At 40.3% G+C, this 24,293-nt stretch overlaps 1 protein-coding gene across 1 annotated transcript in view; it reads right to left on the bottom strand.

Annotated features, from left to right (window-relative positions):
* GPRC5D (G protein-coupled receptor class C group 5 member D) overlaps positions 1-24,293 on the bottom strand; it is a 36,056-nt gene that overhangs the window by 5,146 nt on the left and 6,617 nt on the right. Inside the window, exons 2-3 of the mRNA XM_053469086.1 lie at positions 22,010-22,932; positions 4,679-4,743 (exon numbers count right to left, since the gene is read on the bottom strand). Of these exons, the coding sequence (XP_053325061.1) occupies positions 4,679-4,743; positions 22,010-22,904 (960 nt within the window). The 5' untranslated portion in view covers positions 22,905-22,932. The remainder of the gene's footprint in view (positions 1-4,678; positions 4,744-22,009; positions 22,933-24,293) is intronic.

Below are 24,293 nucleotides of genomic sequence, written 5' to 3'. Positions count from 1 at the left end.
CGAGTACCTTGAGTGGTGTGTAACAAGGTTAGGGAAGCAGTAGCGGCTTTACCAGGAACATCGAAGGTCTTACGAAATGCAGTAACAAATGAAGCATAATTGTAGATCAAAGGAGAGTTCTTTTCCCACTGTGGAGAAGCCCAGGCCAGGGCCTTGCCAGACAATAAAGAAATCAAATATCCGACCTTGGCCTTCTCTGAAGAAAACATCTGGGGAACGAGTTCAAATTGGATCAAGCATTGATTAAGAAATCCCCGGCAGGATTCGGGTTCACCATTGTAGCGCATAGGAGCCGGAAGTTTTACAGGAACCAAACTTGAATTGGAAGTTGCAGACGAAGGATTAGGAGTAGACGTGGTGGAGGAAGGTTGCATGGAAGCCGCAGCTCCCGGTCCAGAGTCAGACCTGGCGACTAAGACTTGAATGGCCCGAGCCAGCTGATCAAGAGTATCTTGAATGTTCCGAAAGCGAACTTCATGAGATTCCAAAAGCTGATCATGGGAAGACAGCACCTTGTTCAACTCAAAAGGATCCATGATCCTGTTGTAATGTCAGGACTACCCGTACAATGGCACTTACCGCAAGAGTTATTCTGCCCAGTCCCCTGATACAAAGGGAGAAGCCCCAAGTAACAGAGAACCAGGACTTAGAGGATCCCAACAGTAAGGAGGCCTAGTACGGGCAGGTAGATATAGGTACTGAGTAAACAGGTGAAGGAATCTCCGGACGAGCCAAACTGGTACACAGAGCAGGTAGTCACACAAGCCAGGAGTCGAGACACGGAGCAGGTAGTCAGACGAGCCAAACTGGTACACGGAGCAGGTAGTCAAACAAGCCAGGAGTCGAGACACGGAGCGGGTAGTCAGACGAGCCAAACTGGTACACAAATCACCGAGCAGAGGTACAGAAACGCAATCCAAAAGAGTAAACAGGCAGGCAGGCAGGCAGAGGGTCAAAATAACGAAGATCAGGCGTTCAGCAATATACGAGGTATAGGACCACAACAGGGTGCAGGAGAAACGGATTTCCGGCTTTTCAAAGCCGGCGCCAACCTAAAACCCCGCCTCCAAGCTGACGTCACGGCCGAGCCCTCAGCCGTTCGTCACCACCTCGATGCCAGCCACGCGGCATAGCCGCGCCCCCAGAGTTCCTGCGGTAGCCGCCAGAGGAGGAGGTAAGTATAGAGGCCGGGGGGACCTCTGACTCAATCCCTTGAGTTCCGTGCCGGCGGCGGATATTACGGCCGCCGGCAACGGAGCTCCGGGGAGTGATCGAGAACCCGACGTCCGCGAGCGGCGATCCGCCCGCCGGAGCCGGGTGCCGGGTTATCGGGCGCCCGACATCTGCGAGCGACGGTCCGCCCGCCAACGCCGGGAGTCGGATCAGTGACACTGCAGCTGTCACACTTTGGCAGAGAACTCAGCTGACCCTTGTGTCTGGAGCAGTTTATGCATGCCATGCCAGAGATATTCTTCCTGCACATGTTAAGGTTCCTGCTTAGCTGCGCAACTAGGTGGTCATTGCTCCAGTATAGCTTTCCAGGGTGGCAGACAACACGCAAGTTATCAGAATACTGAAATATGCTTTCTGCTGGTGTTGTCAACCTGGTATGTATACATTCTGTTTTGGAGGACTGAAGGTGCTATTTGGTTCTCTGTCCCTCCTATTAGCCCTGTGTTGCTGGTTTTAGTCTGCTATAGCTTTAAGACTTGTTTTGGAGCAGACTTGTTTGTGTTTTACAAAATCTAACATTACGGTCTACACATTTCTCAGGGGCCTAATGAGACGAGAATGTCTAAAGCTACATCTTCATAAAAACCAGGCTATCCATAACTGTAAAAGTTTGATCACAGCAGGAAGTTATGCTCTGCCCATATTAGAGTGAAAGAGAAGTCTGGTGCAGACTTCAGGGAATACATTTTTAAGAGTTGCAAAGCTACGTTTGAACAGTTTTATAAACTTTAGTTTTTTTGGGCTTCTGTGTGTCTTCTGCATTATACCTTGTAGACTCCATCTGTCAATGTTTTCATTTTGAGAGAATTTCTGATAGTTCATGCCAAAACCAGAAAGGCTTTCCTATGAGGCACTTTCATTTGAAGAAGAATGGGAGACGTCAGAAGGAACATTTTCCTTTCCAATGCATGAAGCGGATATAAGAGCAGTCACAGTGGTCTTTAAAGATGAAGGAGGGCAAGGTGAAAAATAAGTTGCACTTTTCCAGCAGCGTGTTAGGGACAGAAGACATTTCTGGTGCATAAACTTAAACTGAAGTAGTGGTAGCCCCCATATAGGCTGCTATATTGGAGGACTTCTAAAATAATATAATATGTCAGAAGACATCAGGTGCAGCTACTGTGATATTAAAGCCTTGATTTGCAGAAGGAAGATGACCTGGCAATAAAAAATAATGAAAATGTGGAATCAGTACATATGGATACTAGTGCATAGGCCTTGGTGGCAGTGTCCTGAAGAGTCTTGTGTCTTATAACATGCTGACAATGCCTACAAGAGCCTTTTGTGTGGCACCTTCTTGAGTATTCAAGGACAAGTCAAGTGTTCCCCAACCAGCAGCTGATATTTCATCCTTGGGTGCCTTGATTTATGTCTGCAGTATATTCTAAGATATCTTGTCTGAAACATTTGTTTTATTTTTTAGACTCTCTTGCTGGTCCCTTCCATCTGCCTGGAGAATATAGGATATTCAAGCTCTATCCATGAAGGACCCCTACCTCGAGTTCTTCAAAGCAGTTAAGGCAAAGGATTGCTTTACTTATTTTCTGTTCTAATTCCAAAAATAATATGTCAAATTCACATTCACTAGAAGTTTTCAGATCTACTTGCCCAAAACAGCAGATTGGAAGGTTCTCTTAATTTGTGGTCTTTATAATCTCCAGGAAAAGGCACACAGTTTCCAAGACCACTATATTGCCCAAGTAATTGAGTTGAGTATCAATGATGCCTATATGACTGCTGAAGAAGAACCTGCTCTTGGGTCCACTTGGGTTATTTTGGCATCTTGGGCAGAGAGAGATAGTATTTCCACTGTTCAAATCCATGGAGCTACATAAAGGGCGACTCAACATACATTTACCAGGCATTAGCATTTCAATGTGGTCCTCTCTGAAAGCACCAAATCTGGCAGGAGATCTTCAATCAGCTTTTTATTTTCCTGGGGTGAATGGGGGAGTTTTCAAGCCCTACCTGACTAGGCATAGCTTCCCCTATTTTTCTTGCTACTAGAAAAAAAATTACTGTTTTATTGCCTTTCCCGTGAAAGAGAAAATTTGCTTAATGTGTGAGTAAAACCTCTCCAATGTATCTAACCCACCCTCCCTTACAAAAAATTACTGCAGTTTTTCTGAAGTAATACTGCAGTTTTTTGGACATGAAAAAACTGCAATACTGCACTTTTACTGCAGTATTACTGCACATTTACTGCAGTTTTACTGCATTTGTACTTCACTGTACTGCAGTTTTACTGCACATTTACTGCACTTTTTTTTTATATTGCAAACCTACAGTTGTACTTCAATTAACTGCAGCTTTATTGCATTTGTACTTCCGTACAAAAATAACTGCAGTAGAACTGCAGTACAGTGAAGTACAAATGCAGTAAAACTGCAGTAAATGTGCAGTAATACTGCAGTAAAAGTGCAGTATTGCAGTTTTTTCATGTCTAAAAAACTGCAGTATTACTTCAGAAAAACTGCAGTAATTTTTTCGTAAGGGCTGTGTCAGCTAATACTGTCATCCTAATGTCAATAGAAGATACAATACATTCTCTGACCTCTTGGGGCCACTGGAGCAGGGGCAGTATACTTAACCCCTTAATGACAAGACTGCTTCTTACTCGTAGTACATTGTGGGACAATGGCCCTTTTAACATTTTTTAGTGTTGCTGTTTAGCTGTGATTTCCTTCTCTCTCATTTCGTGCACCCACATATATATTGTTTTTTCTTTAGATACCATTATTTTTACCATATCATCTAATTTACTATAAAAAAAATATTTAAAAAAAATGATAAAATATGGTGATTTTTTGTTAATAAATAACTTTTTCTCACTAAAAAAAACTTTTACTCATCTGCAAAAACTAATGAAAAAACCTGCTAAATAGATTCTACTATTTGTCCTGAGTTTAGAAATGCCCAATGTTTTCATGTTTTTTTGCTTTTTTCTGCACATTTTTCTTCGGAGCAATCACAAGGCTATCAGGGTAGGGGGGTTGTGTTGCTACAAGCTGTTTTAGCCTGCTGCCGCTGCAATCTTTGATGATCGGTGCATCAGCCATTTTTCTTGCGGGGAGGGCTTTCCTCCCCGGTTCCACGGTCAGCCTCACTTGTGAGGCTTCCGTGGATGCTGCAAAGCCGCCGATCACGGCATTTTCGCGGCGATGCAGCTGTTTAACAGCAGCCCGTACATGTATGGGCTTTGTCTTTAAGGGGTTAAAAGCAAAATAGATGTAGTTTAGTTTCTGTGTTTTCATAACTGGAGTTAAGCAACCCTTTAATGAAGAGGCATTATTACAATACATAAGTAGGCATACCTTTGTAGAGAGCACTAATATTGCAGCAGGATTAAAGCAATGTTTCTTATGTGACGATAACAGTGTATGGAAATAAATTATTCTACAATTTCTATGTAATCCCTGTTTCAATACTTGCATATAGCTCTTACCCTCAAAGCAAGAGTTGCATCAAATCGTGGCGGAGAATAAGGTGAACTTCTTCCAGAGTTTGAGCCTAAAAGAGATTTATGCACACTGGTATCAGATGACTCATTACTATTTTTAGTAATTTTTGCATTGTTTACATGTAGTTCATGTTCTGGTTATTTAATGTTAGGAGAATACATGTGCATGTCTTGTTCTGATACTTACAAAATATGGGGCTGCCTGCCATTTGAGGGAAAAATAAATAAAGAAATTTACCTGAGCTGGTATATTATTAATTTAAAAAAAACCACAGTGGAATACATAAACCCCAAGCTGTGTTTTACACTCTCCTCATCCCATTCTCAGAGGAATCGAGGGGGGGTTTAAAAAAATTCTCCTCTGGGCTGTTTCTTAAATTGATACTTATTCATTTTATCTTTACTTAACCCCTTAATGACAAAGCCCGTACATGTACGGGCTGAAAATACATTGTTTTTAATGGGTTTTGGGACCGCCCATTGTCCTTAAGGGGTTAATGTTGCAGGGAAAGGGTTTAAACTTTGAGTTTCTTAGGAGGACATATGACCTTGCATATTAAATTTGCATGCCCACACCTGTTTTCGTAAACAATTTATATCTTAGTAAATCTGTTTGCAAATAGGATATTACATAAAATTCCTTACTAAAAATCAGTTTATACAAATAAAATAGTAAAGTACATAAATCATGAAAACATAGACACTTCAAACAATTTAAACTACTGATGCTTTAAAAAACATTTTCTTTATAAGCTACTGTCTTACCACTTTGGCCTGGGGGGCTGGTAAAGCCACGTGGCCCCTTGCCCCTGGTAACACATGCGCTCAAATTTTAACACATACTCTCTCATTTACACAAACTTACACACTCAATTTAACACACACATTCTAACACACATATACATATTCACATTAACACATACTTACACTAACACACAGTTACACATACTCACACTAACACACACACTAAGACATGCTTATACTAACACTCACCCAATTACGTGGTCATGCTAACACATATATATACATTCATATACCTTTTTAACAAAATCTGGACTTTCCCTGGGGTCAGATTCATCAGCTGTTAACAAGAAGAGCAGACAGGATACCGCATCTGCTGCCTCATTTTCTCATCCAGCTTCTTTTGAGCAACGTCTTTTTTATGCAAATGTTTAGAAGTCCATGGTTTTCACTGTGCATTTGCTAAGGTGGTAAACTATTTTATCCATAACAGAGGCTGAGTAAGTATTTAGCCCTCAGAGGCTTACAACATTATAGCACTCTCGACTGTTGCTAATGTAGTCTCAGATGTAATTTGGTTTATGCCCTTAAGGACCGGGCTTATTTTCTCTTTTTGTACCCTTTGGGGCCGAGGCTGTTTTAACACTTTTGTGGTGCTCGTGTTCAGCTGTAATTTTGTAATACACATTATATTTTGTTTTTTTCAGGACAAGATGGGCTTTCTTCAGATACCATTATTTTGAACATATCATCTTATTTACTATAAAAACAAATAATAAAACATGGTGAAAATTTGAAAAAAAAAACACCTTTTATGGTTTTTCTTTGAAAAATCTTTTACTCACCTACAAAAGGAAGTAAAAAAAAAACTAGCTAAATAGATTCTATTATTTGTCCTGAGTTTAGAAATACCCAATGTTTTTATGTTTTTTTTTTGCTGTTTTTTTGTAAGTTATAGGGCAATAAGTACAAGTAGCATTTTATGGTTTCCAAACCTTTTTTCCAAATCTGTTCTGAGGATACTTTTCAGCTTCTTTGTTTTTTTTAAAGGGCGGCGCCATCTTGCGAGTGGCAGAATCACGACGCGTCCTGGGGTGGGGGTTTGGTGTCGCTGAATGGTTCTCTATCGAGGTATTTCAGTGACACCATTGAGGTTTAGGAGATGATCGCTTATACAGTGTATGGGGATGCTGATGCCCCGGGAAGGGGCCAGATATGGCCTCTGATGCTGATCTCAGTGCTACTGAATGCCTCGACATCGAGGCATTATAGCAACGCCGTTTAAGCGAGGAAAGTGATCGTTGATAAGCTTATTTCATTTAATGACGGTTCAGGACCGTCAAAGGTTGTTAACAGACCGTTTTTGCGTGACGGCCCTGAACCGTCAAAGGTCGTTAAGGGGTTAAAACTCAGCAAGGAAATGTAATTAATAACATTTCAAACAAAAATTGTTCCATATTCATAGAATCAATACAGAATAGCTTCCATGCCTACAGGAGTGATCAAAGGGCTTTTTGCTGTTGCTGGTCTGCCTGGCACCACCAGCAGCAGAGCCCCGTACAAAACGGGTATTAACCCCCAAAATACCGCGACCGCCTACTCTTCCAATTATCATTTTTGTTTACAGCTAGCATCTGCAGCTTTACTGTTGCTGCAATTCCCATGACACTCAGCCAGCATCACGGAAGTAGTATGTCTGGATGAGCCTTGGTGATGCAAGGGCGACATTGTAAAGTGCAATTGCTTATATTGATGAGTTCCGCGAGATTTAAAAAAAAGTGTCCCTCTTTCACATTTTGAAATGTTGTGAGGTATGCTGTAGGAATATATTTAAAATGTTATTATTGGCTTTATGAATATGAAACATTTTTTTTCTGGGAGCTGTGCCACAGTTGCTGTACTGTAATGTAAAAGAGATAATAATAATAAAAAAGGGAAAAAAAAACAAACACTTACATCCCATTGCCCTAACATAACATTAAAAAAGTATAAGCCAGTTAAGCCATAAGCATAAAAATTCTACGAGTAATGTACACCTTATAGTATGTTCCCTATAAGTGCTGGGAAAGTATGGACAATCTATATAAATTAGTTATTTCTGAAATTAGGACACCTGAATTGATAAACATAAGCCATGTGGTATTTTCCTACTGCCTTAGCTGTAAGCCATGCCCCCCCACATCATGCTGTGCCCCCCCAGTTGAAATGCCGTTTTTTGTTTTTGTTTTCCCGCAGCCGTGATAGACGAGGATTGAGAGGCGCCGGAATAAGTTTTAAGCAACCGTTCGGCGCCCGTTCCCGTCCTCCCTGCCAGTGGGCCTCCGTTCCCGTCCTCCCTGCCAGTGGGCCTCCGTTCCCGTCCTCCCTACCAGTGGGCCTCCGTTCCCGTCCGCCCTGCCAGTGCTGGAGTGCTGTTTCCATGTGGTGTTTATTTGATCTATACCTTCAGTGCTGAGTTTATATGTGATTTCCAGTTGATCTATACCTGCAATGCTGGGTTTGTGTGTTCTGTTGATTTATACCTGCAATGCTATGTTTCCATACATTATTTATGTATACCTGCAAATACAGGGTTTTTATTTATTTTATTTTAGTAAGTAAAAGAGAGGTGTGGTTAAGTGAATGAGGGGACAAAGGGACTCTGGGGGGTGATTACGAGTAGAGGACCTCTCAATGTCACGGTGCAGTCAGAAGGGGGGGAAGACTGCACCGACTCTCACAGTCTTCCCCTGATCTGCAGTCAGTGTGGCAAATATTTTTTTTGTGTGTGTGTGTGGTAGCGGAGGGAGTGATTGCATGCTAGGGAGCGTGGAGCGGGGCCCAAGAAAATGCTTGGGTCGGGTCCAGTTTTTTCACTATAAAATATATTGGCAACAGGGTCTAAGATTTATGTATATATTGGCTGCAGGGGCTAATATGGTATATATATCGGCAGCAGGGACTAATATTAATATATATCGGCAGCAGGGGCTATATATATAGATTGGCAGCAAGGGCTAATATTAACATATATTGGCAGCAGGGTCTAATATTTATATATATCGGCAGCAGGGGTAATATTAATATATATATTGGCTGCAGGGGCTTTTATCAATAAATATTGGCTGCAGGGTCTAATATTTATATATATTGGCTGCAGGGGCTAATGATATATATTGGCTGCAGGGGCTACTATTTATATATATTGGCAGTAGGGTTATCAGTATATATCGGCAGCAGGGTCTAATATTAATATATATCGGCAGCAGGGTATAATATAAGTATGTATCGGCAGCAGGGGCTAATATTAATATGTATATTGGCAGCAGGGTCTAATATTAAAGAATGAAAAAGTTCAGCTGTTATTTTGAAATCATATTTCAATCACGGTCTTTACTTCAAAGAGATAAGCACATATTATGTAGTTAAAGATGGATGTCTAATGCATATATATATCTATATATTGTATATGTAGCATTTTATAAATGGCCCCCCTACTTTGGTCCCTGCCCCCTCATGTGCCCCCCCAAATATGAAAGCTGAAGTACAGATCCCTGAGGTACCCCACTGGTAACAAGACCTTGCTCCGAATATACACCATTGACTACAACCCTCTGTTTTATGTCACTCAGCCACTCCCTAATCCATTCAAGAAAATCAATAAGATTCCTTTGGCATGATCTTCCTGAGGTAAACCCATGTTGTTTTTGATCTTGAAACCCATGTGACTTCAGATGTTAAACAATCCTTAGAGGTATTCCACTTTTTGCCTTACCCTGTCTGTAATAACCCTCATTGCTGACTGCCCTGTTTAATTATTTGTTCACGTATTCCACTTTTTGCCTTACCCTGTCTCTAATCACTAGACTTGTGAATTAATCTTCGGGCGAACATGAAAACGAACACGAAGAGTGTGTTTTCGTTCCGAAGAAACGTAGAAGAGAAGATAGCGGCAGTAAAATATAGACGAAGACTCACAAAATAAAGAATCTTCTTTGTGATCGTCTTCGTTTTTGCGGCACGCCCGCCAAACTTTCAAAGAGGAGCAGGAGGAGGAGACAGATTGAGTGAGCTGATCCTCATTTGTCCAATCAGATTGCTCTTGTGACGTCATGCTGAGGGTCTCGTCCAGTGCCTGTGCTGCTTTTTTTTAAATCATAAACCGCCTTTATAAGACCAGAGCTTGCCTGAGAGATCTATTCTTTTTTGCTGTGACTGCTTTGGCAACACTGCTGTGCTGTATCTGAGAGTTACAGAGAGAGATTGTTCTGTGTGAGACTGGTAAGCCTCAACCTGCCATTTCTCACAGTGTACTGACTCTTCTTCAGTTCTACTGAATTAATTTAGTAATTTTTTTTCCAGTGCTTCTGTCTGTCAACTGTGTAGTGCTGTTGAGTTGACAGTTTGCACACAGTGGGGTGCCCTTGTCCTGGGCTGGCAGTGCCTACTGCCTGCCCTGTCTTCACTTAGTTTAACTTTTTAAGCTGAACTGTTTGAATTATTAAATAATAGAATTTATAAATTTAATATATTCATAAATAATAGCTATATATTAGCTTTTGTTGCTTGAGACAGTCTGTCGGGTAAAGTTCATTTCATTTGTTTTGCTCACCTCAGTCCATCAGTGAAGTAAACTTGTTGGGCTAGTGAGTGCAGCAGCATAAGTGCTGTGTGTTTTTTGTTCAGCAAGCAGTGAAGCTAACTGTTTTGCTGTTAAATTGTATTTTCTAATTTATTTTCAAGAAAGATTGACTGTTCGACAACAACTGTACTAAGCAAAGCTTCAAGGTAGCTGTAGTACTATAACAAAAGAAAATAATTTAGCACATTTTTGTAGATTTAGCAGAAGTAGGACAACTATATCTGTCTGCTTCTGTATCTGATTTAAAGTTGTTTAACCCCATAATATAATAAGTAATTGTAATTTATACTCTATTAATATAATATAAATAATTAATATTAATAAATAAATAATATACTGATATAATCTCACTTTAGCTTAGTGGGCTTGAGATCGTCTGTCTTTGCCTTGAGGTAGACTTAGAATAGTAAGAAAATATAGCTTTAGCATAGTAGTAGGATCTTAGGCCCATGTAAATTTAAAATAAAAATACTGCTAGTAGTTTTACTAGTTAGTGTATTATAGTTAAACTTGAGTTAATAACACCATTTACTGGCTTTAGTTAACTAATTTTTAAATAACTTGAGCACTTTTGCAGATTGCACACAACAGCACATGGGAATGCTGTCCGAGGAGAGGTGCAGGAGGAGGAAGAGATGATGTTGTCTAGCAACAGAAAGGAGAGTAGTGCTCTTACCTACTCGGATGAAAAGAAGAGTGTGTGGCCTGACTGACAGTGTTTGGATGCTTTGCTCTGGGGTGAAACAGGTTAGTGGGTCGCCAATTGCCCACTCATTTACCTTTTCCATTTTTCAATCATCTACTTTTTCTCAGCAAATCAAGCCTTTTCATTCCTTTCATTTTACATTTTTCCGTCTGATTCGCAACCAACCAAACATTACACACACATATACACAACTCACAAGGCTCTTTCCTGTTATTTTCCCTGATCTTTACTTCTACACTCACTAGCCTACAATTAACACTATAACTCACACTTCACCCTATAACCCTAAGATGATATTTGGAGTTTTTTGGTCCTCTTTCTTCTAACAAATACATTCCAACAGTTTCAAATTTCCCTACAGTCCCGTTGTTTGCATCCCATCAACTTTGAAAAGCAAGTATGTCCTTGTGGGTAAGTATGCAAATGTAGGTAAAAATAAATAAAATAAAACAACTTTTATAATATAATAAAATAAATATAAGAAATTTACCTCTTATTTTTAATAACACCCATTAAATTTAAAATTACATTATTATTTAGAAAAAATACATCTTTAACCAAACCAGTGCACTACTACTACTCTTAAACATAACCGTACATTAACCCTAAGCTATTTTTAGTTCTTGTCCCACATTTTTCCATCCGCATACCTGCCAATAGACAGTCCTGTTTTTTTCCAGTCCTGTTTTTTTTCCAGTCCTGTCCCGTCAAATTTGGTTTGTTGGAAGGTATGCCATTGTAAATAAGTAGCAAATGTTAATACGAAGATTCCCCCCCCGAAGATGAACACCAAAACATACACGAAGACTTTGCTGGCGCCCAAGTCTAGTGATCACTCAGCTCATATCTTCAACCGCTCCTTCACTACTGGATCTGTCCCATCCTCCTTCAAGCATGCTACCATTACTCCTATCTTGAAAAAGTCCTCCCTTGACCTAACTGATCTCTCCAATTACCATCCCATCTCTCTACTTTCACCTCCAAGATTCTTGAAAGCATTGTTTATACCCAATTAAATAAGTTTCTGGATTCCAACTCCCTGCTTGATCCTCTTCAATCTGGTTTTCGCCCTTGACACTCTACTGAGACCGCCCTTACTAAAATTACTGTAACGTTTCACCCTTCGCTGGCTGGACTTGTTCAAACTTTGAGTTGCTCATTTCCGTTTCCAATCACTAGTGGCCACCCTTGTCACTCTGAACCACTCAGACTGATTATCAGGTCCAGCTGCACTCAGACCTGATTGCCATAACCAGGAAACAAGGTGCACCTGGAGATCACAGCCTTTATAAACCTGCCCAGCCCTTCAGTCTGGGCCTTGACATTAATGTTAGAGGAATGCCTGTTTTGGTTCCTGATCTGCTCCTGTTTTGGTTCCTGTATTGATCCTGAGTTGTGGCCAGCGCCCCACTAGTGGACTCCCAAGTCGAATGCCCTGCAAGTGGGCAACCTGCCGTGTGTGCCCCATCCAGAGGGCTTCCAGCCAAGAGACTTTCCTTGTTTATATGTTGTTGTACCATCTGCAATACAACTATTGTCAGCATCTTCAGTCTGTGATTTATTTCCTGCGCCTGTCTGTACCAACCCCAAGCCATCATGCATTGTGGGGTACAGACAGAGCCCCTCGTATCCCCTGCACCTGGGCTCCTATCAGACCTGATAACCCGGTCCGTGACAGTTACTAATGAGTTACTCACTGCTAAATCACTGGGCCACTCCTCAATGCTAATCCTACTGGACCTTTCTGCTGCTTTTGACACTGTGGACCACCCTCTTCTCCTTCAAATGCTTCATGATATCGGCCTCCATGACACTGCTCTCTCCTGGTTCACTTCCTACCTCTCTGATCGTACCTTCAGCGTCTCCGTCTCCAGTAACACTTCCCCTCCCTCTCTCAGTTGGGGTACCCCAAGGCTCTGTTCTAGGACCCCTTCTGTTCTCTCTTTACACTTCCTCACTTGACAAACTGATCTCATCCTTTAGCTTTCAATACCACCTGTATGCTGATGACACCCAGATCTATCTATCTATCCTCCCCTGATCTCTCTCCCTCCGTCTTAACTGTGTAACTAACTGCATTGCGTCTCTACCTGGATGTCTGCACGTTTCTTGAAACTTAACCTCTCCAAAACAGAACTTCTCATCTTCCCTCCCTCCAATGCTAGGATTCCCCCCATCAAGTTCCCTCATTGTTAATGGTGCCATCATCTCCCCGTCTACTCATGCACGCTGTCTTGGTGTCACCCTCGTCTCTAAAAACTGTCTCCTCCATCTTAAAAACATTGCCCGCATCCGTCCCTTCCTAACACAGCATGCCACTAAGGCTCTTGTCCATGCCCATTATACGGAATTTGATGGCACTATATAAAACAATAAATAATAATAATAATAATAATAATCCTGTCCTTTAACCCCTTCAGGACCGGGATTTTTAAGCTAGGGTGTCGCTAAAGGACCGGAGCCGTTTTTGTGTTTTTGCCATGTCTTTCTTCAACTGTAATTTTTCTCTTATCAAGTGGTGCACCCACACAAATCATATATTGTTTTTTTCAGCACAAGTAGGGCTTTCATTTGAGCTGGGTAGTACATTGTTTTATTTGAAATAAACTGGAAAAAGTGGGGGGAAAAATAAGAAAAAACGCATTTTTTTTACAGTTTTGTATACATACAAATTGTACACACATTGAACCAATGGGAAAAAATTATCCCAAATATATTCATTAAGTTGTCCTGATTTGGAAACCACCCAACACGGCCAGGATTTTTATCTATTTTGACCAGTATAGGGGAAAATATTGCAAGGCATGCATTACGTTTTTGAAATGTATTTTTTTTTCAAATTTTTTTTCAAATTTGGCATGGTAGTCTAATAACTGCAATAGTTGTCACAGATACTGATTATCCCCCCAAAATTATATGTTTATGAACAGTAGATAAGTCAAGGTGTACAACTAGGGTCATTTTGACACTTTTCAAACAGGGATTTTATCGCCAATTGCTGCCAAATTTTGAGGTATTTTTATATTTTTTTGGTTTTTTTGCATATGTTGCAATGTTGCTTTAGATTTTATATTATATTTTGTATAGAATATGTGCAACTGCAGAAAAAAACACCAAATTGTGTTCACCAACATCCCCCGGTTCCAACAAGGCCTCACATGCATGGTTCATGCAATTTTTGAGGAAGCTATGAGGGCAAAACTGGAACATGCGCATTTTCTTTTTCACATTTGGAATTTTCAGAAATTGGTTTCCTGGGCCCATATCCCATTTGGGACATTTTGGAAGCCCCCCAATGTAAATTACCCCATAAAAGTATATATTTATGAACAGTAGACAAGTCAAGGTGTTCAACTAGGGTAGTTTTGACAGTTTTCAGTTAGCCATTTCTTCACTGATGTCTGCCAAACTTCACAGAGAAATTATTTTATTGCGTTTTTAACGCATACATTTCAATGTTGCACTGAATTTCTTGCACACCATAAGTGCAACAGTGGAAGAAAGCACCACATTTTATTCACCAACATCCCATGAGTCCAACAAGGCCTCACATGCATGGTTCATGCCTTTTTTGAGGAAGCTATGAGGGCAAAACTGGAACATGTTCATTTACATTTTTTTAAATATTTTTTTTTTATCAGATTACTTGTAAGTGACAGGTTTAGGCCGCTGACATCAATCAGGGAGACCGATCAATAATCAGCGACTTAAAATGTCACCGACAAGTGATCAGGTAATAATTATGATTTTTCAATTTGTGTTTTTTCATAATTACCCTAGATGACCCCTCTCTCTTTGTAGAGCAGGGTCATCCGTGAGCTGCCATAATGATCCGATCACTCCTATTGGCCAGGAGCATCTGATCAGCCCAGCATTTGACCTGGAAGCACCCTGGACTTTCAGGTCAGTGCTGTTATTTTTTTTTATTATTATTATTATTTTATTAATTTCTTTAAATTAATTTATTTTTTAATTTTTTTTTATTCTTATTATTTTTTACATTTTTTTTAACTCTTTCAATGCTGATGCTCCATTGAAGCACAGCATTGACTGGTATTTAGTCCCCACAAGCCAGGGGGTCATACACAATTGCAGCATTGAAGGGGTTAATTGAGGAAGAGGGGGGTAGGGGTTAACTGAGGAAGGGTGAGGGTGGGGGGAGCTGGTCTCCACACTCATGTGGAGACTAAAGAACCCTGTCTCCCTGTCCCTGAAGCTGCCTCTGGCAGCTGGGACACAATCTCCAACAGACTGGAGATTGTAGGGGAGGAGTCTCTCTGATCAGTCCTACAGGACTGATCAGAGGACTTCTGGGGGCTCGTTTTTGCTGTTGCTGGTCTGCCAGGCAGACCACCAGCAGCAGAGCCCCCTACAAAACGGGAATTAACCCCTTCAATGCCGCGATTGCGGCATTCAATGCCGCGATCGCGGCATTGAAGGGGTTAACACTGCACTGACGCTCTCATGGAGCGATCAGGCAGCAGGGGGGTGTTGGATCAGGCCCCCACACTTGTGTGGGGACCCATTCAACACCCCCCCCTTCCCTGAAGCTGCCTGTGGCAGCTGAAACCGCGATTGCAGATTTTTCTGCAATCGCTGTTTCTGCCTACAAAATCACTCCGTGGGAGTGATCGTAGGCTTGGGGGCGGGTTTAGAGAGGCTGTGCTGTCTGCCCAGGACTCCTGGGCAGACAGCAGCAGCAGCGCCTCCACGATCACCGCGATCGTGGTGATGTGGGGGGCGTTTTTTGGAGGAGACGTACCTGGTACGTCCCGGTCTACCGGTGACCAGTAACCAGGAAGTACCAGGTACGTCCCGGTGCTGAAGGGGTTAACATAGTTTCCATTAATTTCCCCACTACAGAGGAAAGACTTACTGGCCTGCAGTTGCCTGACTCCTAACTACTGCCTTTTTTGTGAATGGGCACAACATTTGCTAATTTCCAATCCAATGGGATGACTCCCGTTACATATAATTTTTTACATAAATCCATAAGTGGTTTTGCTAGTATACCACCAAGCTCTTGTCATAACTTGGGATGTATCCCATCAGGCCCCATCAACTTATTTGTCTTTACCTTAGACAACTGAAATAGAACCTCCGCATTGATAAACTCACATGGATCAAATGACACTTTTTTCCTAACTGAAGTCCCTTTCCTTCATTTTCATCTGTAAAAACTGAACAGAAATATTTGTTGAGACAGTCAGCTAGACTTTTATCCTCTTCTACATACCTTCCTTCTTTTGTTTTTAATCTTACCACTCCTTGTTTTACTTTCCTTTTCTCATTTATATATCTAAATGTTTTATCTCCCTTTTTTTACAAACAGGGTAATCTCTCTTCTGCGTGTGATTTAGCAGCTCTTATAACTTGCTTTGCTTCTTTCTGCCTAATTTTATAGATATGTCTATCTTCCTCACTCTTTGTATTTTTTTGTATTTACTAAAGAACTACAGTGGTTTCTTTAAATGTTTGCTTTTAACTGACCAGCCTACTACAGTTTTTTGTTATCTACAATAATTCAATTTTTAAATAATCCCATTTTTCCTGGACTCCATTTAAATGGCACCAGTCTGAGACTCCTTTAGGACATATTCACATTTTAGAAAAAGTCCCATTAGGGAGTTTAGAGGATCTGCACTCCGGGCACAACCAGCTACTTTGGGTTTTCAGTTCATATCAGGAAGATTAAAGTCACCCATGATTATAACTTTCCCTTCACTTTTTAGCCATGTCCTCAATAAGTAGATTATCTAGTTCTTGTACTTGTCCTGGGGGTCTATAAATCGCACATACACAAGTTACTGTACTTTTACTTAATTGTAATGTAACCCAAACTTACTCTATGTTCTCCTCACCAACTTGTGTTAGGTTAGATTTTATGTCATTTTTCACATATAGGGCCACCCCTCCCCCTTTCTTGACCTTTCTGTCTTTTCTATATAAGTACTACCCTGGTATTGCGATGCCCCAGTCATTTTTTCTCATTATACCATGTCTCAGTAACAGCCACTATATCAACATTCTCAGTTGCCACTACTGTTACAAGTTCATGGATCTTATTCCCTTAACTGTGAGCATTTATAGACATGACCTTTAGCTTGTTATTTACACATGCTGCAAGTGCTTTCTGTCCTTGTCTTGGGGGACAGAATATATGGTTCTTCCTATTATATGTACAAACCAAGCCCCAGGTCCACCCACTTGGTTACTAACTAAAGCACTTTTCCTTTCTATACTGTCTAGCCCGGTATTTACCGTATTTGCTTGATTATAAGATGAGGTTTTTCCAGGGCAAATGCTCTGAAAAATACCCCTCGTCTTATAATCAAGGTCGTCTTCTAATCAGACATCAAAAAAATGTCTGCTGGGGTCATGCTGCTTACCGGGCTTTGGTCGCAAGCAGCGTCTCTGCTACTAGCAGCAGGAGAACAGGAAGCTAGCACATAACTCCTCACATAATCTACCTCCTTCCTCTGGGGGCGGGGCCAGAGAAGTTGCTCGCACAGCCTGGCCCCTGCAGAAGTCTTCCAGTGAGAGATCTGCAGTTCAGGTAAGGGGGTGGGGGAGGGTTTTTGAGCAAGTATGTGTGATTAATGGAATGAATGAGTATTTAAATGTTTGTGAATGAGTGTGTGTGTGATAGCATGGATGTGTAAGGGGGGTGGTGGTGGTAGCATGGCCTAGGGAGGCTGTAATCACACTACTATCATCCCCAGGTTCCAGCATGTACTGGCTGCCTTGGCTTGATAGGAGTGTGATTGCTGTTAGCAGTATATAGGGGTATAAAGCATATCATGGGGCAGAGGGGCATATAGGGGGTTAAAAGGCATATCATGGGGCACAGTGGCATATAGGAGGGTATAAGACATTTCTGGAGGCAAAGTGGCATATAGAGGGTTAAAAGGCACATCATGGGGCAGAGTGGCAAATAAGGGGGTATAAGGCATTTCTGGGGGCATATGTGCATAACTGGGGGGGCAGGTTGGCAAATAAAAGGAAATAAAAAAATATATATTTTTTTCAATCATAGCTTTTATTAAATAAGGAAAATAGTTTACATGAATTAATATTTACTAGTAAAACTTTTTTCCTATAGGGTAGTCTTATATTCAGGCTTTTTGTTTTTTTCCTAAATTAATATTTTGATTTTGGGGGGTCGTCTTATAATCAGGGTTGTCTTATTATCGAGCAAATACGGTATTCCCCCTTCCCCATTCCTAGTTTAAAATCTCCTCCAACCGTCTAGTAATTTTCTCCCCAAGCACATTGGACCCTCTTGCATTCAGGTGCAAGCCATAGCGATTATGAGATCGTACCCCAAGGCAAAATCAGCCCAGTGCTCTAAAAACCCAAAGCCCTCTTTCTTACACAAAGACTTCAGCCATGCATTTAGCAGCCTAATTTCCCGCTTTCTGGTGTAGCTCTTGGCACAAATAATATCTCATAAAATACTACCTTGGAGGTCCTTTTTTTTATCTTACTCCCTAAAATTACCATTTAGGACTCTCCATCTTCTTCTTACTATGTCATTGGTGCCGATGTGCACCAAGACAGCTGGATCCTCACACCCACTAATCTATCCACTGTCTGCAACATACCGAACCTGGGCACCTGGGAGACAGCAAACCATTCCGTTGCTGCGATCAGAGCCACAGATTACTCTGTCTGTCCCCTTAATTATAGAATCCCCTACAACCATGACCTGCCTGGGCTTCCCTTCCTTCTGGATGCCCTGTACACTGGCTTCCCTCTTCCTCTTCCCTCCCCCACTGTATCCACGTCTGTCACCCAGCTATGTGCCTGGCTCCCTTCGGACTGATCTCCTCCCTCGTTGCTAGGGACCCCATCTAAACTCTGCTTAGTGAGTAAGAGACTCCTCTCAAGATTGGCAGTCTTTCTCAGTGTTTCAATATGCCTCTTCAGAGCTCCAATCTCAGCTTCCTGAGAGACCAATTGCTTACACTTGCCACAGCGATATGGACCCAGGAACTGCTGTTCCAAGCATGCATACATGGAGTGAGATCTCCAAGCTTGCTCATACTTTATGGAGGGACGTGAGTATTTATTGAAATGAAATCTAGCTTACCTTGCTGCAGCGCTCAAACCGGCCACTTACAGAAAGCAAGTCACTCACAGAAAAGCAAGTCCTTACTATGAGGAAGCTCTGCGCATGCAATCATTTTTTAACCAATGACATGCACAGAAAATCCTCCACAGACAAAGGCAGCACTAAGGAGCAATGTCTCTGATCTCTGACACTCTCTGTCATGAGCTGGAAAGGGACTGGAGAAAGCCACAGTGTAAATAAAAAGGTACACACAACACAAAAAAATATATATATAGTTTTTTAATGATCACATTGATCTTATCAGTAATGTTTAGACTACTGATTTTGTTCACCCTTAAGGGTTCATTTTTAACCTTGTGTTCATTTTTTTACCCTTAAAAGTTTTTTTATTTAGTTTTTTAGGTTAGTGTTTTTAGGTTAGTTTTTTAGGTTAGTGTTACTTGTGTACTCCAGTGTACATGATTTGGTCCTTAAGTGTAAAAACATGTAAAACAGCCTTGGTCTTGTTTTAAAGGGTTAAATTTACAAGTTTTTTTTCCAGACTAAGTTGGAAGTTGCCTAATTGTATACCCACAATCGGAAATGTGATTTAAACAGATACATATTCTTAAATAGTAGATCTTGCCCATCAGGTATGACACTAAAATTACAATATTGCAGGTCCCTGCCTGTTTAAAAATACAAGGTTAAACTGGATAAGCCTGAATGGTTAGGTGTGTCTGTCTGAGTCACACCAATATCTAGTTTTTTCATTACTAACAAAACATAAGTCATCTATGTGTATTACTCAAATAAACATTCTTCTCATAAGTCAGCTAACACTAAGAACACTAGGTCAGATAATTTACACCTGCATCGTTTTTAGCACCATTCCACATACAACTCTAATTCACTATGAGTGGCAAAACTGTTAGAGTAGTAAACATACAATTTTACAGAGAGAGAAAACATTTCCCTCATCTACTATTAAAATCTTGGAAAGCAGGAACGTAGCGGAATCACATAGCACGATTAGGGGGCCTACGAATGACAGCATTGCCACCTATCTCCCTACTGTTGGGAAGCATAATTGTTATTCATTTATACAGTTATTGCATCATGACCATTCCTGGGAAATGGGAAGTCCCACTGATGTTGTGGGACACATGCCATTGCTGAAGGGGAAATGGGCATGTAGTGGGGTGTGCTACAACGTGCTCTTTTGATCCTGCATTTCCCCATAGTAACTTGGAGAAGTGGCCCTTTACTCAGAGTCTCCAGGCAAAACGCAGAGTGTTCCCAGGTATGATAATAACTCAGATAGAACAACACGCAATAGGATCTCTAATGTCTTCCACATACCAAGTGAACTGGCTTCTTAGGTGAGATCATTCCCTGCATCAATGAATTTTGGATGCTCCCTGATGAGACTCACAGTGACACTGCAGCTTTTTAAAAATTTTTGTTGGTGGGCAAATGGGACTGGTAATGCAGTATTTTACACTTCTCTGAGATTTCTGTTACGCGTGTGGCTCAGTCTGACACAGTTTGAGACTTATGCAGTCTTCATGCAACACTGACACAACCTAAAGCAAATGTGCTTTATGAATTAACAAAGGAATTAATTAACTCTGCACTGATGAACTGTTGTTTTGAAGTGGCGCTACCACATTGAAATTTGCGTATTAGAATATTAGTTTTAGTTTTTGAGTGAGATTCCCCTTGATTTTCATTTTCTCCTTTTTTTTCATTGTGGTTAGTATAGGTTGAGCAGGATCCTAGGTGATTTTTGGTGACACTGGTTAACCAGTTTAACTGTTTTTGATAGATACAAATAGTGATTTGGTGATTTTTTTGATACAATCTATTTAATTAATTGATTGGCTATTATGGTTGAATCATGAAAATAGTTATTTGTTCCCACATTTGAAGCTTTTCAGTCTCATGGTAAATGCAGTTCTAATTAACTCACCAATCAAGTAAAACACAATTAAGCGTATAATTAATTTTGCTATTAAATTATTTAATGTAATTTATAACATATCTCTCTTCAGTAACTGACCTGTATCACCATTACTATTTACCTTTAAGCTTCTTGAGCACCTAGTTTACTCTCACCTTCGTACCAACTTAGATTGCATCCTCTCTAGGACCCAGTGCTATTTGGTTTTCTCACCACCTTCTCAACTTAAAATGTCTTTACTAAAGTATTAAGTGATCTCTTTCACAAAACAAGGGCCAGGGAAACCAAGTATAGATATGCCTCTGGTTCTGCATTGGAAGGTAAGCATTCCAATGTAAATCTTGCAGGGTCACAACAGTAGTGAAGAGTGGTCAGCCTTGGAGTAGATTAACACTTCTCACTGAGACACCTGGCTTAATTGTCGCTTTAAGCTCATTTGAACAGAAACTCATTAATATTGACAATGTAAATAGACTTGCCCTATGCTACAAAAATCTCCATACAGCAAAAAAACATTTGATACCATTGACCAAATCTTCCGCTTGCAGTCTCTTGACATTCACACTCTGGCTCACTCGTGGTTTATGTCCTATGTTTGTTAATGGTCTTTTGCTGTGTTAAATGCTAACAGCTGTTTTTCCCAGGTTTCTGTCTCTTCTCTTCTCACTATATACTGTATACAGTATACTGTATGCCTAGGGCAACCTACTGTATATAACCCTTTGGCTTCAACGGCCACCTGACCACCTCACACCCAAATGATCTTGTTGGACCTCCTATTCTAAAACTTAGAGCATTTAAAAGCAGCTCCCCTATCCCATTCTTCTGGGAAGGCGTACCACAAGATTTTGGAGTATGTCTAATTTTGTGACTTTTTGTATGCTGCAGTCCATATGTTGTCAGTGAAAGAGTTACCCTGACATACCTTTGTTTGAACTTTACTGTACAGGGTGTTTTTTTTTTTTTTTTACAGTTTTCTTCTAAATTTGTTTAGCGTCCTGTAGATTCTAAATTATGTTCCTGAAATAAACGTGTAAAAATGCCTTGCTAATTCAAACCATATTAAATCATTTTACATGAAACAATGCATTTTGAACAACCTTTAACACCAGTTAAGGTTTAGACAAGTAACTGAATAAAACTTCCCTTGTTTTTAAGGAAAAGAAAAAAATAAAATTCATGTAAAAACATAATTTGAGGTCTATAATATATATGCACGTATAGAAACTTACCAAGGTTAGAGTCTTCTTGAGCAAATACTTGGTTGTCCACTCCAACAGTTTGTCGAAGAAGGCGTGGTTGGTCTTGGCTCACATCTTTGGAATGGTTAGGTTGGCATCTGGTTAAAAGGCAAAGCTCTGGCACAATGTATAGAATCAGGAAGACCCAACCGTTTGCTACCAATGCTATGGCTCTCACTGGGTCATCCCATGTTTGTGGGTTACCTAAAGTTATATTGCCGTTTAGCAGCATAACAATCCAGGCTACCCAAATGCCCATAGAAATAAATATTGTTATATATATATGGAGACCATGCCTCTTCCAGTAGCTGAAAGGACCACACAAACTGAAAATCGACACTGTAAAAGTAATTGCCATGAGCACAAAGACGTATATCAATATGAGCACAAAATCAGTATTGTGCTTACTATTTCCTTCACAGTTACTTGCATTTCTTGTCAGATAGATTGCTACATACAGAATAGCAATAATTATCTGAACAAGTGACAGAACAATGACGGTGGCAAGCATGACCCACCATGACATTCCAAGGCCACCTCGAACCAGTCTCACCAATTTGCTTGCATGAACTAAAAGGCAGGAGAAGCAAATTGCAAACAGGACTCCAAACAGGAAAAAGCGTGTAGGACAGGTCTGTGAATTCAGTTGAATGATGAAGGCAAATGTCAGGCCGAAAATCCCCAGTGTACCGAGGAGAAAGATAAGCTGGATGGGAACTAGAGCCCTCTTGGCACTGTCACAGATGCGAGGTACCATAACGACAAGTGCTAACATAAGCATGATGGTGAAGATAGCCCCAGCTGCAGCCAATGTCTCCATTATGATTCCCCAAGCCGCTTGTGCATCACATAGAAATGTAAAGTTTGGGGCAACATTACAAGACATGCTGATTATTGTCCAAGGTAGAACAAACCTGTCAAGAAAATAAGTTTTAAATACAATATAAATTCCAAGACACTATGTACAATTTATTACAAGATCATGATAAAAGCTTTGCAGTTTAGAAATGGGTATTTCCTAATGTACCTTAAAATGTAAAACGTAGGAGATATAACTATTAATAAAAATTCACTTTTATTAAACACTGTAATTAAAGAAACGCTGTAATGAAAGAAAGGTGTTAATGAAAAAAACCCAGAGGTCGTTGACAACAAACATTAAAATAGAAACTGCATAAAGCAAAAGACCCGAGAACAAATTAATTTAAACTGGAGGGGGGAAAAAAAAAAAAAAAAAAAAAAAAAAATCAGAAAACTGGAAAACATTCGCCCTTTGGTATCACCAAGTATTACTTACGATATTTAAGTAGCTTTAACCTTCTAACACTGTTTCCTATCTATTGTTTTTTTTGTCCCCCCTTTCTCCTCAAATCTACAAGTGATTACTTCCATCATAAAAACCCTCCTGTGTCCTTATGATGAATCTTTTTTTCACATCACCCAATTTACCCCAACTTCCTCTTCCTTTTTCTCTACTCTTTATCAAACTCACATAGAAACAGTAAATTCCACTACAACCTTTTATCTGTCTTCTTCTCCTTCCATTTTCACAGGGCATCAAATCCAACCTAACCTCCCCTATTTCTACCTGCTCTACACTTCTTTCAAGAACCCAAATAACTGCACACTGTTTCACTGTGACTCCCCAGCCACTGTTGACTGTGGGTCACCTCTCTTTTCCCATTGGGCTTTTTTGGTAGCCATAACCCTTAAATTGTACATATTTGAAAGGATTTTTAATTGGCTCTTACTTTATGATAATGTCATATCACCCTTTAGGTTGCTGCTTTTCTTTAAGGAATTTATGGAATTAGATGTACTTATAAGTGCCGACTTTATGGCATCATGTTTCCCTATTGTTATGTGGGAAACCCATCTTTGCTGCCCAGTAAAAATATTTAGATTATTTTAGTTGTATCAACAATATAGAAACCGTGTGAGTAGAAATTAAAAAAGTGATTTTATTGAGATTCATAATGTATTACCCTATAGTTTCCATTGCTGAATATGAATAGGTCAAATTACCAATAAATGTGGACCAAGCTTTTAAATCTGGACAGGCTGCCATCATGAAGGATAACTATCCTGAGATCTTTTGGCAACCTAAACCAGAAGTATAACTCAGATAAATAGATGAATCAGGCCTTGTTCAGCAGGTAAGAGAAACAGTGATTATAATGTTATCATCATGATTATTAAAAAAAAAAATAATTCCACTGTGCAGCTATTCACGTATTGCAGCTTCTCTGGTAACTATCCCATATACATTATGAAG

Source organism: Spea bombifrons, chromosome 6 (genome assembly GCF_027358695.1).
Source record: "Spea bombifrons isolate aSpeBom1 chromosome 6, aSpeBom1.2.pri, whole genome shotgun sequence".
Classification (NCBI taxonomy): domain Eukaryota; kingdom Metazoa; phylum Chordata; class Amphibia; order Anura; family Pelobatidae; genus Spea; species Spea bombifrons.
This window is presented reverse-complemented; position numbering and strand designations above follow the sequence as displayed.